This window comes from Lepidochelys kempii, chromosome 6 (genome assembly GCF_965140285.1).
Source record: "Lepidochelys kempii isolate rLepKem1 chromosome 6, rLepKem1.hap1, whole genome shotgun sequence".
Taxonomy (NCBI): Eukaryota; Metazoa; Chordata; order Testudines; family Cheloniidae; genus Lepidochelys; species Lepidochelys kempii.
In genome coordinates, this window is record NC_136385.1 from 28016051 (window position 1) to 28033307 (window position 17257).

Consider the following 17257-nt stretch of genomic DNA (forward strand, 5'->3'; position numbering starts at 1 on the left):
CCTCCTTAATTTTTAATTCCCTGTATCCTCCTTATCCAAAGCATTTCACTACTGTCTTCGGTATCAAAGCATTGCTGCCTGACTTGGTATGCATTTTTGACACTCTTCCCCCTCTTCTTTCTATTCCTAGTTCTTTTATCTATACAGTGCTCCTCAGAGTTTTTATTTTCTTCTGTTTTAAATTATTTTTTTCTTTTGTAAAATAGAAACAAAATACAAAAAGTTTATATATAAATGAATACAGAGACAAGAATAACTTGTATGATGAGAAACTGGAATTGGTGCATACATATTATATAATTGTTTATATTTGAAAATGTTGCATGCTGTACATAAAATACCAGGTACTTAATGACTCTTCTGCATTATAATTAAAGTAATTATTCTCTGGATTCACAAAAAGAAAAGGAGGACTTGTAGCACCTTAGAGACTAACCAATTTATTTGAGCATAAGCTTTCGTGAGCTACAGCTCACTTCATCGGATGCATAAAGTGGAAAGTACAGTGAGGAGATTTAAATACACACAGACCATGAAAAAATGGGTGTTTATCATACACATTATAAGGAGAGTGATTACTTAAGATGAGCTATTACCAGCAGGAGATTAGGGTGGGGGGAGAGAAAACCTTTTGAAGTGATAATCAAGGTGGGCCATTTCCAGCACATTTCCAGGAGTTAACAAGAACGTCTGAGGAACAGTGGGCGGGGGTGGGGGGTGGGAAAGGGGGAATAAACAAGGGAAAATAGTTTTACTTTGTATAATGACTCAACCACTCCCAGTCTCTATTCAAGCCTAAGTTAACTGTATCCAATTTGTAAATTAATTCCAATTCAGCAGTCTCTCGTTGGAGTCTGTTTTTGAAGTTTTTTTGTTGAAGAATAGTCACTTTTAGATCAGAAATTGAGTGACCAGAGAGATTGAAGTGTTCTCCGACTGGTTTATGAATGTTATAATTTTTGACATCTGATTTGTGTCCATTTATTCTTTTACGTAGAGACTGTCCAGTTTGACCAATGTACATGGCAGGGGGGCATTGCTGGCACATGATGGCATATATCACATTGGTAGATGTGCAGGTGAACGAGCCTCTGATAGCATGGCTGATGTGATTAGGCCCTATGATGGTGACCCCTGAATAGAAATGTGGACACAGTTGGCAACGGGCTTTGATGCAAGGATAGGTTCCTGGGTTAGTGGTTCTGTTGTATGGTGTGTGGTTGCTGGTGAGTATTTGCTTCAGGTTGGGGGGCTGTCTGTAGGCAAGGACTGGCCTGTCTCCCAAGATTTGTGAGAGTGATGGGTCGTCCTTCAGGATAGGTTGTAGATCCTTGATAATGCGTTGGAGAGGTTTTAGTTGGGGGCTGAAGGTGACAGCTAGTGGCGTTCTGTTATTTTCTTTGTTGGGCCTGTCCTGTAGTAGGTGACTTCTGTGTACTCTTCTAGCTCTGTCAATCTGTGGATTCAGGTGCTAAGAACTCAATTTTGACATTTCATTTGAGAGAATCATCCCACTAGCTTTCAGTTATGTCATACTCTCCATCATTTAGATCACTTTTAATTCTTCTTATTTGTTCACCTTGCTGTATTTGTTTACTTAGGTACAAATATATTCCTCAATTTTTTTAACCTTTAATTTTCTTCTTTTACTTCTTTAACTGGATGAGTCCATCTTCTGTCTTGTTTTGTATGCTGAAAATAATTTGAGTTATGTAAAAGTTTCCTCTCTTCAAGTCTAAAACCTGTCTCAGAATTCCGACCATCTCTTTTGTCATCATCTCATGTTTTAATTAAGAAAATATAAAACCATGTCACAGTATCCGTAAAACAATTACTCAGGTTTCCAAGAGCATCCTACTCAAATTTAAAGTTTACCTTTCAGGCATCTTTGTTGTCCCTTATTTTTCTTGATTCTTCAATCTTCTTCTCTGTATCTCCGGGGATCGGTTACTGTCTTGTCCAAAAAAATATGCCTTGCTTTTATAGAAATGTCCTATTTTATTTAAAAAACAAATAGATTAGCTTTTCCATATCAAAACATTATTAATATTATCATCATAGGGTCCAGGAGTCCTAGTCAAGGACCAGAACCGCAGTGTGGTAGGCCTCAACCAATGGAGGATAATAATTGAATTTGTTCATTTTTCACACTGGGCTTACGTGTGAAACCCCATAACAAAAGAGATTGGCAATATACAAAAAGTTAGTTTGTGAGTACACTTCTCATATGGGTAACTGCTCATCTCATATAAATAAAGGTGGGGGACCCTTGCAATCTGCCCCAAAGAGTCACACGGATGGTCTTGCTGGCTGCCAAGCACACCACAATCAGACATTACTAAAATCCCTGCTAATTCAGAGCCCAGGAAGTTGGTACTGGTGGCCAGAGAGAAGGCATCATTTTATTTCTACTGAAATCCAAAACTTTCCTCTTTGCATTATCAGCACTTCCATTGGCTAATCCAAAAACCAAATGATCATTTTGACTAGATTAGAAACAAAAACCTTGTTATTAAATCATACAATTGGTTATAATAAGGGGCAGATTTTTCATGGCCTTTGTACAGGTGCACAGGGTCTGGAGAGGTACTCTCTTTCTCCTTACATCCTATGCACAAGGACCGGGCACAATTACAGTCTGTGCACTTGAGGGAGCACAAGGTCTATTCTCTTCTAGCAAACCCAGAGGCACAAGGTACCCAGACATGCCAAACCCACCAAAAAAAAAAAGGGGGGGGGCAGAAATTGGGCTTGTTTTTGGCTTAATTGGCTTGTGAGTTGTTTGTTGGCTAGTTTTTGGCTTGTTGCTTGTTGCTTTTTTTTTTTTTTTTTTTTGTAATAGGCTCCTGGCAAGCAGGGGCAAGGGGGAGATAGCAGGGGTAAGGGGCAAGCAGGGGCAAGGGGGGGAGAGTCAGGGGTGCACAGCAGGCCCACTGCAGGCCCAGACTGCACGCTGGAGGGATCTAGTCACACAGAGTGTTGGGGTTCTTAGGGATTGGCTTGTTTTGGCCTTGTTTTGAAATGGGATTAGCTTGATTTTTGGCTTATTGTGAAAGTCGGGGTGCTTATTTACCGCGTGAAAGTTGGCAGCTGTGAAGGTATCACAAAGGAGACAGTAAGGAGGCATGGCCATGATCTCCAACACCCATGTACTGGTCAGCGGAGCTGGCTGGGTACAGATAGGGTGGTATGCTACACCACAGTGCAGCATGTGAATTCTCCCTATCTGGCACAGAAAGCTCTTGACAGATAGTGATTTCATACCACACCCAACATGGGTCAGTGCCAATTAGGCACAATCTGGCTGGCTGTAGATTAGATGAAAGGCAGACCTTACCTCTTCTGGCATGCTGTTTTGCTAACGTGACTTGCTAATTATATTTGTTTTTTCTCATGAAAAACAATCACTGCCAGCTTATTTTTCAAACAGATGTATTTAGTCTTTATTGTTTGAAAGACCAATGTTTTACTTTTCTTCATTTAAAAGACAAGGGGCCAGATCATAAAATCATGCTCATTTACACCACCTGAGGATCTGGCCCAATCCCGCTCTATAGCTCTCTCTGGTTTGAATGGAGCTGCAATTAGTAAGGCTGTTTTTGTTTAACTTTATATAGCCCCTTATCTTACCACAACATTTTTGTTTAAGCACAAGTATCGCCCATGAACTCAGCGTAGCTATGCTTGTTAACTAGTTCTATTCTATTCTGGGCTAGAAGAAAAAAAACAGCTCTCCAGACCAAAGATAATCTCCCTTTTAGGTCTGGGAATAGAAATGGTTAGCTAATTGCTGCAGCATAGGCTCTTGTGACTGTGGCGTGAAACAATTTGTCATAGTAAAGTAAGTCATTGCTTAAAACAGTAGACAAAAAAACTAGGCCAAGCCCTCATATAACCTAACAGTACTGGCCAAACACATACAGCAGCAGCCTCCACAAAAGCAAACATATTTTAAAGGTAGTGATGAGAGAGTCAACTATAGTCTGAGAGCTGAGGGGCAAAACTTATTACTCTCTAGTTCAATCACCGATTCATCGTTTATTTATATCATGGTAGCACCTAGAACCCACAATGAAAAACTAGGGCCCCATTGTGAAAGGCACTGTTACAGAGAAATAACAAGGAAGACAGTCCCTGCACCAATAACCTCACAATTAGAGTTGTGGGGAGAAAGGTAATTCCATTTCACAGAGGATTTCAATATTTCAAAATATGGTTTGATTCTACTTTGGAATGAAAATCAAACTTTTTTAATTACTGTGGGAAAGCGAATGGCCCTGTCTCTGACCTTGTACCCCCTGGGATCTCTGGCTTATGGGCAGTCTGCCTAGTGGGCTGCCCTGGAGCTGTGGACCTTGGGAGCCTGGCGTGCTGAAGAGCTGACAGCCTGGGAACTTGGGGGCTGGCTTTCCCAGAGCTTCCACACTCTCAGCTCTCCATCAGCCTGCCAGGTTAGGCTGCCAAAGAGTTGGGGGAGAATTTCTGCCCCCAAACCTTCTGGGGGAGAATTTCTGACAAGTCCTACTCAGAGTCTGCATGTCAGATAGGATGCAACCAGTGGAGGAAATGGACAGATGCAGTGTGTGTGGGAGGCGGTGAGATAATAAAAAGAACAGTTTAACACCAAAGTCTAAGACACAAATTATTATTTACACCTAGAGATCTAGTTGAGGACATTGTGTCTGTAGACACAGCCCTGCACCAGCATCAACAACATATGAATAAGGCCCTGCAAAGGGCTTGTTCCTTAGAAAGACCCTTCTGAGGTAAAGCCCCTCACCTGCTCTTACATGCACCTTGGAAAAAGTTACTGCAGGCTTGAAAGGATGCAGCTGCTTTCTCCCCTGGTGGCTGGCCAGTGAGCCATGGTGCTGTCCTCTCTTCCCAATCCTCCTTTACTCCAGAAAGAAGAGGCTGCTCTCTGCACCAGCGTTGGACCCAATCTCCACAGAAGGGATAGTCACCTGAACAGAGGTTGGCTAGGGCCTTTTCTCCCCTGCTTGGTTGAAACAAGGACACAAGCGAAACCCCTCTGGAAATTGCCCCTTAATGTAAGCCCCACCAATCATCCATTACAAAAACAAAAACAAAAAACAAAAAACAAAAACCAATCCAACCCAAAGAGTGGCTCTTTCCTTTCCCTTCCCAGGGCTGGCGTCTGGCTCATCCGTCCCACAGAGACAATCCGGTCCCCATTACCTGCTCCAACCCCAAGGCAGCACCCGAGCCCCATCTCCGCTGCCACCGACCGGCAGGCAGGCGGGCGAGGCTGCGCGCGGCGGGGCAGTGTCTGACCTGCCCCGGCCCCGTGGAGCGGGCAGTGCCCAGGGCGGGCTTTCTGCTTTACACCCTCCTCCAACCGAGCGAGCCTGGCGCGAGCTTGGACGCGCGCCAAGAGGAACGAGCCGCCCGTGCCAACTGTCCGGGGAATGCCCCGGGCGGGGACCCGGCAGCTCCCGCTGTCCCCGGGGCTCGGGTGGCAGCCGGGCAGGGAGGCGGAGACCTCGTACCTTTCCCGGCGGGGGCCGTCCCCCGGGGTGGGCCGGGCTAGGAGCGCTGCGGGAGCGGCGGAGGGAGTGTGTGAGAGACGCCCCGGCGGTGGCTGGCTGTCCCTCTCCCGCCTTCCTTCCCCGGGGCAGCGCCGGGGTTGCATCCCTGCCTCCCGTCCCTGCAGCGGCTGCCCCTTTCCCTCCTTCGTCGCGCACACTCCTCCTCCGCCTTCCCCTTACGCCCCTCCGGCCATGACCTCCTCCCCCAAGCCTGAGAAGAGACGCTGGAGCTTGGGACGGCTGCCTGGGTCCCGGAAAGGGAGCATGACTCCCAGCAAGAAGCCCTCCGCCCTGGAGCTGGCCGAAAGCACCCCCAATGCCCACTACGCCCCTATGGCCCCCGACCAGGAGCAGATGCAGCAGGGCTCCAGCCAGCCGGCGGATCCGGATCGGGGCGAGCCGCCCTACAAGAGAGAGATGGTGGTGGTGAACACGGACTGCCCCCGGCCACACATCAGCTTGGACCCTCGGGTCTCCATCTACAGCATCCGCAGACCGCTGCTGAGCAGGACCAACATCCAAGGCAGGGTCTATAACTTCCTAGAGAGACCCACCGGCTGGAAGTGCTTCGTGTATCACTTCACTGTGTGAGTAGTAAACTTCGCTTCCCCCTGGGGTCTCCGCTGCTGGCAGTGCCCTTGTGGGGCTATCAGCCACCGCTTGGTGCAGCCGCCCTCTGCCCTCCAATGTCCTTCTTCCCTGATGTCCTGACAGCTGCTTGGGGTCAAATGCTGCTGCCATAAGGCACCACTCTGGAGGGAGGGGGAGCAGGGGGTTGCCTGCGTCCTAGGCTTTGACACTGTGATTACAGCCAGTTGTTGAAGGATCTGACTTATTCTTGGAAAGGACAAACTGCACTGAGCTAAGGTGCCTTCCAGACTCCAGGCAGACTGATTTACAGAGCAATCTGTGGTAAATTTCACATCCCTGGTTGTGGTGTTGGTTAATAGTTTGTTGTTGCTCTCCCTCTGTCAGAGCAAACATTTACTTTGCTGGGTCAGGTGTATATGCGCCCATGTAGGTCTTATGCAGATTCTAAACTGCTCTTATTTAAGGTTTTACAAACAAAATCTACCTAGCCAAGTAAATGTAAATCTTCTTATCTAGTCTGGCCTGTATCTATTTTTAATGAATGTGTTTGACCTATGTGTGTTCCATTCATTCATTCCTGTTCTTGGTGACCAAGGCATGAAGTGTTGAGAACTCCTCATTCCAGCCATATTACCAGAGCAAATAAATTTTGTTTTTCAGAGGGCAGTTTAATCTGTCTGTTAATGTTTGTTTGAAAAATTATTCTGGGCCTGATTCTGTTATCCTTTCTCACATTGCATAGTGCCTCACTCTGCAAGTAGTCCCACTGAAATCAGTGGGACTGTTAATTAACTAATTAACTCATGGCCTGCAGGGGGAGGAGGAGGAAAATGTTAGTGTAGGTAAGGGCATCAGAATCTGGTTCAAAGTGAGTAAGGGTGGTAGAATTAGGTCCTCAGTACCTTTAAATAGTGCATCAAACATCTTACTAATGACTGAAATGAGCACTAACAACGCCTGTATTGAAAGACTAGCTTGTTAGCCCACCTCCTCACTTTACATGGTGTTTACCTCTTTCCCCAGAACCTACATATTGGCAGGAGGTTTCCTGAATTTCTTTAATTATGAAGTATTGCAACAGTTAACTTATGGTTTTCTGGTTGGCATAATAAGCATTGAACATCAAACTTTTGCCCATGTGTATCTTATTCCAGATTATGTATAAGGAAACCAAAGCAGCCCTATAGATGTGTCAGAGTGGGCTTTTATTAAAAAAAAAAAAAATCCAAGAACCTGAAGACATCTTACATATTTACTAGAATAAGAACATAGAATCAGGTGCCTTTCATAACAGGGCATTCTCTTATGGTTGACACAAATTATATGTTTCCTCTGGTTGGTATAGAAAGAGATAAAGTAGGTTACATCTTAAATGGCTCATTCTTTGATGCAAATAAGGATTTTAAATAATTAATTCTTAATTATTCAGTTACAGTATATTATTTATTTCACCATCCCCTTCACATTAGGCAACTCCATTATTCTGCTGCTGTAGCTCCATTGGAGGAAGATAGATGATGTAGTGGCAACTGTAGCTTTACCAGGCCTGATTCTATTGTAGAGACAGTGCTTCACTACATTCCTTCAAGCTGATAATACTTCTGGTGATTGTAGGCAAGAGAGAAGATGAGTTCTGGAGTATGCTAGAGCTTCTGTGCTGTAACTGTGTTCAGGTGCTGAATTATGTACAATGTCTATAGTGTCCTTTCACATGGAGCAATGTGCCAGTCCTGAACGAGCACAGTGGCGGATCAGTGCTGTTCATCAGCAGCTTACAAATGTATGCATGAAAAATTAATGCTTTTTAATCTCTATGTTATAAAGGGTTTACATCGCCTTTGAGCAATTTGCAATATTACTTCCAGGTAATAAGATCCAGAAGAAATGTTATGGATTGATGTTAGCATGTCATAAAATCACTTTTGAAAGCTGAATAATACAGAAGTTTCTCTGTCTGATCAGGCCGGTTCTATCTGACCTAGCATCTTTGGCATTTTAAGGGCCCAGTCCTAGGAACAGGACCCAAGTCAGTTCTGGTGACTTTTTTTTTTTAATTCTGATGATCAAAGCAATTATTTGAAATAAAGAATAAGGTTATAAATAGTATTATACAGTAAATACAGAATCTTTCATCTGTAGAAATAAGTGCTGTTTGTGCCCAAAATTGAGGCGCCCAAAATAACTTTTGAAAATCTTTGCTAATATCTTCTAAAATTATTAGGAGTTTTACCTTAATGCTGGGTGTAGGAAAGATACACGTGAAGAATAGAAGTCATGGCCAAGTGTGTCCTCACGCCAGTAACATTCATGCTACTGTTTTATGGGCATGTCCATTTTCAGATTGTAAACCTACATCCAGGGGTTTAAATAGTAGTTGTGCCACGTCAGTTCTCTCCTCAGTGAAAAATGGAACAATTCTGTTCTAGGGGGAGAACAATTTGGCACTTTAGGAGTTATACAACTGAAGAAAGAAATGAAGGTCGTTTCTGTGCTTCCTTAATTTAAACCTTATAGCCAGATCCTCAGTAGGTATACATTGGTATAACTCCATTGACTTTAATGGAGCTATGCTGATATATTCTAGTTGAAGATCTGGCCCTAATTTTTCAAATAGAATTTTGCAGGTATGCTAGTAGGTAGTATGGGCTGGTCTTGTTTGCTTGGTTACTTTTTGAGGGGTGGGACAGATAAATTAAGATACTGTAATTCTGTTTTAGGAATGGAATTATAGGGTGCACAGAAAACTTTTTATTTTTTTTCAAAGGACCGTGAGCGCACAAATGCATGGTATTAGCATTGACCCCAGTGAGCATCCATTGCTCCAAAAGAACTGTTCAGGTGAATTGATGAGTGACAGTGATACTAAATATTCTCAAACACCTCAATGTGCATGGCTAAATGTCTGGTGTGTGGCTGTAAGGAGACAAGAGCAGAGTGCTATCTCCCTAGTGCACTTCCATTGCCTCCCTAGACTGACATTCAGAAGTAAAGGTTTTTTTGGTTTTGTTTTTTTTAGAAACCTGCCACTTGCTGCCTTCTACCAGCAGGGGGAGCTGAACTTATCTTTTCTTCTGTATGCTGTGGCCAGCAGACTCTACTCTCTTTGCACCATCTCCAGCATTCTTGCCCCCATCCTGGGGTTCCTACAGGATTTTTGGTCTGCAGTGTGTGCCCCTCCAGCTCTCTTGCCTCTCTCCCTGTGATTCCTTGGAGTCCTTGAGGCTCTCATCCTTCCCAAACCAAACCCCTAGTGTGCTAGTTCTCTACTGAGCGGCTTGGCCAAGGATAGGGTTTTTTTAGATGACTACCTCCAGCAGCCGGAGGAGACAGCACCTCTTATCAGTGGCTGAGAGGAAAAAGTCTCCCATGACTCCACAGAGCAAAAAACCTGGCTAGGAGCTAGAATAGCTGGAAGCAGCAGTGAGTTGTCATTGAGCTGCAGAAAAGAGCAGAAGGCCAGTATCTCTGACCGAAAGCCGGAGGTTTTTAGGCAGTTCTGTTAGGGGTGTTGGATAATGGACTAGGTGGACTTTTGGCTTGATCGAGTATGGCCATTGGTCTGTTCCAGTTTCTAGCAACTAAGGTTGCCACCTTTCTAATTGCTGGTAACCAGACCCCTGAGGCTCCACCCCTGCCCCGCCTCTCCTCAAAGTCCTGCCCCAGCTCCACTTCTTCCCTTGAGGCCCTGCCCCTGTTCCATCTCTTCCCCCCTAGGCCCAGCCCCCTTTGTTTGCTCCTCTCCCCTGTTACCCCTGTCGCTCACTTGATCATCTGAAGGAGCCTGCCTGCAGGTAGGAGATGGTCCTGGCTGACCAGGAGCTGGAGCAAGTTAATGACCTAGAATCATAGAATATCAGGGTTGGCAGGGACCCCAGGAGGTCACCTAGTCCAACCCCCCTGCTCAAAGCAGGACCCATCCCCAACTAAATCATCCCAGCCAGGGCTTTGTCAAGCCTGACCTTAAAAATTTCTAAGGAAGGAGATTCCACCACCTCCCTAGGTAACGCATTCCAGTGTTTCACCACCCTCCTAGTGAAAAAGTTTTTCCTAATATCCAACCTAAATCTCCCCCCACTGCAACTTGAGACCATTACTCCTTGTTCTGTCATCTGCTACCACTGAGAACAGTCTAGAGCCATCCTCTTTGGAACCCCCTTTCAGGTAGTTGAAAGCAGCTATCAAATCCCCCCTCATTCTTCTCTTCCGTAGACAAAACATCCCCAGTTCCCTCAGCCTCTCCTCATAAGTCATGTGTTCCAGTCCCCTAATCATTTTTGTTGCCCTCCGCTAGACGTTTTCCAATTTTTCCACATCCTTCTTGTAGTGTGGGGCCTAAAACTGGACACAGTACTCCAGATGAGGCCTCACCAATGTCAAATAGAGGGGAATGATTACGGCCCTCAATCTGCTGGCAATGCCCCTACTTATACTCCCAAAATGCCATTGGCCTTCTTGGCAACAATGGCACACTGTTGACTCATAACCAGCGTCTCGTCCACTGTAACCCCTAGGTCCTTTTCTGTAGAACTGCTGCCTAGCCATTCGGTCCCTAGTCGGTAGCGGTGCATGGGATTCTTCCGTCCTAAGTGCAGGACTCTGCACTTGTCCTTCTTGAACTTCATCAGATTTCTTTTGGCCCAATCCTCTAATTTGTCTAGGTCCCTCTGTATCCTATCCCTACCCTCCAGCGTATCTACCTCTCCTCCCTGTTTAGTGTCATCTGCAAAATTGCTGAAGGTGCAATCCACACTATCCTCCAGATCATTTACTTTGTGCCTCTTCCCACCCCATGGTAACTGGACTTTTGGTTCGGGTGCCATTTAGGGTTCCCCTGTCCCCAAAAACTGGGCACCTGGCAACCTAAGTCACCCGGACACAGAAGCCAAAAACTGGACTCTCCAGGTAAAAACTGGATGGGTGGCAACCCTAGTTTCTACACTGGAGGAAGTGGGACACTGAATAGACAAGCTGAGGTTCTTTGATAGAATTGGATGTACTGTGGGTGAGCTGCAGAGCTATTGTTAGTCAGGGACTTTAGTAGACTTAGATGTGAGGTGTGCTGTGTCTTTTTATATGGCCCCCATCATCATCTGCATGTCCTTCAAATATTTAAAAATAGAAATATCAATCTCTCTCTCTGCCTTTCCAGCTTGTAGGAGAAATAGCTTCATTAGTTTATTGTTTTGGGGTGTTTTGTGCACAAAGAACTGACTGAGAGAAAGCAAAGTTGAAAGAAAGAGTTCTGCATTTAGTTGTGCATGTGCTGAGTGCCTTGGTTATGGTTTGTCTTGTGGGAGTGAGTTCCGCAGCCTCAGTTTCTGTTGAAGTTCTGTCTCCTCCACTTTTGAGCCTCCCTCTACTACTGAACAACAATTTCATTGTTGTGTTGGACTGTAGCTATCTGGGACATTGGGAGGTCACTGTCATGGAGGGAGAGATGCCCTCTCAGAGATCTAGGGCCAATCCCATGGAGAGCTGTGAATAGCAGGTCACAGAGGCCTTGAACAGGACTCCATATTCAGGGTCAGGTGCACTGAGGCCATGTTTTCATAGTAACTTGTGTTATTAAGTAGGCAGGCTGCTGCATTTTGCACAAAATGGTGCATTTTCAGAGAGTGTGGCTTTGTTTCAAGTTATAATTTGCAATAATCAAATGTGGAGATAACAAATGTATAGATCATTCTGGCCCGTCTGTGCCTCAGGAGATGGGATCAATCTTCGGGCCAATCACAGATAGAAAGAGGGTATTTTTTGCTGTCATGGCTATTTGGGTATGCAGTAGCACCGAGAAGTCAGAAAGGATCCCATGGATGAGGGCAGGTGAAGGATGTTACAGAAGGATGTCATGATGGAAGGGTTGTCAGCACTGTTCCCTCTAAGCTGTGCGCGTGTGTGCACGCACACAGATCCTAAACCCTGCGCACACGGCGAAACACCACGTGCACAAAAATTTGCACGGAAGTACAAAAATTTGCACAGAAGAAATTTTTTGCGCACACGGCCTGTCAAAAATTAGAGAGAACATTGGTTGTCGAGCCACATCTGTCACCGGAGTCAGCTGCCTAGCTTGCCTCTAGCTAGAGTGGCCTCTTTATATGGTGCTATTTACATTTGACATAAAGGAAATGTAGAGCTGGATGTTGTCTGCATACTGCTGGCACTTCAGCCTGTGTTGCTTCCCCAGCTTCCAATGGCTTCTTAGAGATGTTGAATAACATCTGGAGAGGTTTGAGCCCTGTGGGACTGCACCGGTGAGGGCTGTGGAGGTGAAGGAACAGCTCCCATAACGAACCCTCTGGGTTCAGTTTGAAAGGAAAAACATGAGGCATTTCAGGGCATTTCCATTCAAACCTACAGCCTCTTGAAGGTAGGACAGGAGTATTTGGTGCTCAGTGGTGTCAAGTGCTGTGAAGAGCTGCAGCAGGATGACTGTGGAGGTGCTTGGCTTGCCTGTGAACAGGAGGTCAGAGACAGCACCTGTTGCATTGATGGATTGGCCTGAAGCCTGATTGAGAGGGATGCTGGCAGCTGACAGTTGGCATTAAAGACTATTTGTCACTAACTTCTCAATTAGCTTGTTTAGAAAAGGGGTGTTAGACACTGGAAAGTAGTTTGCAAAGTCTCCAGCACTGAGTAATTTGTTTCTTTAGTACTGATCAGACTACTGCATGTTCTATAATGTGGCAATTCCTTTCATGAAAAGAGGTGTTGATAGTTTCTGTTTTTAGAGGTTCCAGGTGTTCTCTCTTTCTTTTTTTTTTTTATCATCCAGGATAAGCAGAAGTGGCAGCCGCTGGTTAAGACAATTGGACTCTGTCCAGGCCATTTGAAGGATCCATGTCTTATTTCGCCCAGGCCAAGGAAGGGAACCATCTCAAAGGAGACAGAATGAGCAACAAGACTTTGTACCCAAGCAATATTGTATTTTGTATTCATTAGTCATGGGTGATGGGCACAGTTTGTCAGGAGAGTTGAACTGGGAATCATCTATTCATTTACCACCAAGTAAGCTGTACATTTACATAAAAATGCTGAATCATGAGCCAGAGGTGACAAAAAATGTTATTTCTTCTAGGTAAAGTGTTTTAAGTTTAATCGTTTTAATTTATCCCTTGTTCTTTGCTTGGCAGGTAAGTTGGTTAGAGTGCATACTCTAAACACTACTAATGCAAATAAAACTTAGCTCAGTAATTGAAGATTAAGATGTATGGCTTCTATGAATACAGGGGGAGATTATTTGGGGAATCAGTTCTCACATATCCGCATGAGAACATACTCAGTAGCTTTGGTATATGTTAGGGAAGATCCTACCATTAGTACCAAACCCATGGCTGTAGCACTTGCCACAACTGAGAAAAGGAAGACAGTGCTATAGAGAAACTTCCCAACATTTTGTAGAGTTGGTGTGGTCCCATGGGCCTCCCAGCATCTGCATCTGTTGTCAAAGGCACCCGCTTCCTGAACGTCAGTTTCAAGAGGTAAGATGGATGTGTGTGGCAGTAGTTGTTTGTGCTCCCTATGAGGAAAAGGAACTGGAAGGCTTAAATGGATTCTTTGCAGAGGGCCTCTGAAGTCCTATCACTATCTTTGCCCCTATGTTGGAACTGACTTTTCATAACCAACGAAAAGTTGCAGAACCATGTGAGGCAAAGAATGAATGAATTAAATCTATTGAAAATACATGAGGAAAGAACCCCTTTTTACTTTAGTAATTTAAAATCCGATAACCCCCTGGAATTAAGAAACTTTTGTTGCTGTGGGGTTTTTTTTGTTGTTTTTTTTTGGGGGGGGTAATTTCAGGTGCTTTTAGTATTATATGTTGTAAGTACTTTTTTGTGGCTAGGTGAATTGCATTTTTAGTTTGCATTTTCCTCTGAGGCACAGTGTATTGGCCATTACCAGAGACAACAATCTAGAATAGTTGGAACACTGGCCTGCTGTGGTATGGCAGCTCTTGTGTTCCTGTGTACAATAACCAGCTCCTATCTTATCTTCATTCTGTTGCATGTACCTGGCTCAATTTACTTTGCCTTTGTATACTTCAGGTTTAATTAGTCATGATTATGACTTAGTTTATTTGAAATCTAAGATGCTTACACGGATTTGGATTGGCCAGCAGATATGAACCAAGAGGCTAGTTTTAAAACTCTGCAATCCAGATTCAATGTTTGCTAATTTTTCATAGCAGTGTGGGTGTGTGTATGCATAAAAGATAAGAAACAATGGCAGATAGGGTATTCTTATTACATTGTGGGTCAAACCTTTTAATAATGAATTATTAAAGATGTAGTGTTTTCACACAGTACTATGAAGAAAGACATTTAACCACAAATCAACCCAATATCGAAATTACTGCTTCCAAGTGTATTTCCGGAATGCTGGCCTGTGTATGCAGCACAGATGGTGAAAACACATTTTCAAAGAAAGAACCCATCCATTTGTTTACTTCTACTCATGCATATGCAGCACATATACTCCCCCTATGCTCTTGACAAATATGTTTGTTTCCCATAAGTGTGAATCTGGGTTTGTAAATCAAAGGAGGTGAGAGATAGACAGCATTCTGGACTTCACTACTAGTGTCTTTGGATTTTGTGGTTTGAAGTCAGTTCCTAAACATTTTAACACTTTTATATTAAAAAGAAAAGCCATATAATAAGTGACACATTCAAATTTTTTAAATGTAAGAAATTGTAAAAAAAAATAAATAAAAAAAGAAAGATCCCCACCGAAACCAAACAAATCAAGAAACAGAAACAAGCAAACAAAAAAGGATTGGTTGGTATATCTAGGCCATAGTAGAGCTGTGTGAAAGAATTCAGTTTTGCTCTGAGACTATTTGTAAAGAGGCAATTTTATTTTCATTTTTGCCAGCAGATACAGCTTTTCTCTGGAAACTTGGTGATGGGAGGCAAAAGGTGTCCAGAAATGAAGTTTTTTTCTTTGTCTGCCAAAAATTTCTGTTATTTGCCATGTTGTTGTAGACTTGTTGGTCCCAGGATATGAGAGAGACAGGTGGGTGAGGTAATATCTTTTATTGGACTACCTTCTGTTAGTGAAAGAGAGAAACTTTTGAGCTCCACAGACCTGAAAAAGAGCTCTGTGCAGCCTGAAAGCTTGTCTCTTTCACCAACAGAAGTTGGTCCAATAAAAGATATTACCCTCCCCCGCCTTGTTGCTCTAAATTATCATTGTCAGTTAGCTGGGACATAGTCAAAGTTCCTCTCTCCCTCCAGTCTCTCCACCTTGAGGTTTGGTCACCAATTTTAAGAAAAGGCTTGCTTTTTGACCACACTTCTGTGTGCTTCTTATGCTTATAGCAAATGATAGAAATGCATGGAGGAAAAATAAAAACAACAGCACTGAGTTAAACAAAACATGGAGCGTGGTTCAAAACAAACAGAACTCCACACACTTGCTCTTATGCTGATGCCCTTTTCTAAATGTTTGGAATAAACACATAAGTCAAAACTCCCCATAGCCACCCTTTATTAAACCTCAGAAACGTTTGGGTTGAGTATGAGATTGGGTCAGTTTTTCCTTTATCCAGATGACTTTGCTTAAAATTACTGTGAATTTGCAAGCAGTGAAACTAGTAGATATTTTGTTTTAAAAAATAACTCCAGATCACCTAGTGAACGGAGCTCTTGGTTCAGGCTTGAGTACGTTTTTCTGTTGACATGTTACAACTTTCTGATTAAAAAATGGTTTAAGGGAAATTCTGACGTATTCATAGTTGGTACAGGTGGGGCTGGGTGTAATTTTAACAGAACTGTAATAATAATACAGAATTATATACTACATAATAATACAATTTGCACTGTACTATGTCTCCAGTGTTCTTTATTTTAAAAAATATATGCTATCACTGGGCTCTACTGCATTTCAGTAGACCTAATATTTAAAGCTGAAACCTACATTTACTTTCCTTTCCATTCATGATCTTGAGTCCCAGTTCTAATGCTTTATATTCGTAATAAATTTTAATTGCTAAATTGTCTTGCTCTTAAAGATGAACTGTGTTTCTCCCATTTATTTATAGTGTACACCTGTTACATTATGCTGCCTGCAATTTGAAAGAAATACTATTGGTTTCTTTGCTTAGGTCAATTATGTAGAATTGAAAACAGAGTTCTGTGTACAAACCCCTGTGGGAAACCATTGTTGCATTAATTAATTGTTTTTTAAAACTCCTTTGCAACAGAGTTTTCTTCAGTTTCAACCAGCACTCAACATAGGTTGTATTTTAAAAAGGAGCTTATCAGGTGAGACATTATTGAAGGCTTTTGCAGGAGCCAAATGAAATGAATTATTCTTATGAACTTTGTCTGTACCTATGGATGAAGTCAAGAAGATTAACAAAGCAGGACCTTCCACTTTGTAATATAATATGAATCCATAAATGCACAGTGAAGCCTTCTGTTAATTATAGTATTTTTTGTAAGCACGCTTATCTTGGAGATGAGTAGTGTTTTTACATACTTATAGGCTTGTAAGTCACCATGTCATTTAAAAAAATGTTGCCAATCAGTGTGGCTAGTACCACATTCAAATTTTGTGTTTGTTTGGAGTATAGGTAAGGTTGTTTATTCTTTTGGAGAATACCCAGTGTATCTGCATGTATCTACTAAGAGGCAGGTTATTCTTGCTGTCAAGCAGGGGATGGAGTGGATAGGTCTGTTTCTTTCCTCCCTACATGTCTGGGTGGGTTGATGCTGGTTTTAAGCACTAGTTGTAATGGGTATGTAATTGTGTTACTGTAGTGCCTGGGAGACCTGGTCATAGACCAGGACCCTATTGTGCTACATGCTGTTGTAATACCTTCTAGTAGAAAACTGATACCTGTCTTTCCTACCGGCACAGAGAATTTGTTTTTCACGTCACATCTTTCCCATCAGGGGGTTATTCTTGTGCAGTGGCCACACATTTATATTTTGGACAGCACAGATGAGAAGGGGTACATGTGTGGAAGGATGAGGATGAAGGGGAGACAAAGTGGTATTGTCTCTTGGTTCCATGTTGGCTCATGCCCTCCCTCTCCTTTTTGCTCTCTCCCTAGTCTACAGTCTAATTTGTTGGCTGTGTGGTGAAGATGGCTCAGCAGAGGGTCCCTGTCT

At 43.3% G+C, this 17257-nt stretch overlaps 1 protein-coding gene and 1 long non-coding RNA gene across 7 annotated transcripts in view; one reads left to right on the top strand and one right to left on the bottom strand.

Annotated features, from left to right (window-relative positions):
* Positions 1-374: 374 nt before the first annotated feature.
* LOC140912615 (uncharacterized) lies at positions 375-5908 on the bottom strand. 3 transcript variants are annotated; one of them, XR_012159328.2, is made up of 3 exons: positions 5511-5908; positions 4781-4996; positions 375-1993 (listed from the first exon to the last, which is right to left on the bottom strand). It is a non-coding gene; the product is annotated as an uncharacterized LOC140912615 (long non-coding RNA). The 3 variants fall into 3 exon arrangements; XR_012159326.2 differs by lacking the exon at positions 5511-5908 and adding an exon at positions 5200-5496; XR_012159327.2 differs by lacking the exon at positions 5511-5908 and adding an exon at positions 5200-5496 and having other exon boundaries at positions 4781-4999.
* KCNQ1 (potassium voltage-gated channel subfamily Q member 1) overlaps positions 5233-17257 on the top strand; it is a 539776-nt gene continuing 527751 nt past the window's right edge. For 3 of the 4 annotated variants that reach the window (XR_013635917.1, XR_013635918.1, XM_073347266.2), the window contains exon 1: positions 5233-6136. Coding sequence is in view for 2 of the 4 variants with exons in the window: in XM_073347266.2 (XP_073203367.1) it covers positions 5430-6136 (707 nt within the window). In the remaining 2 variants the exon portion in view is untranslated. The remainder of the gene's footprint in view (positions 6137-17257) is intronic. The other variant, XM_073347265.2, reaches the window with a different exon arrangement.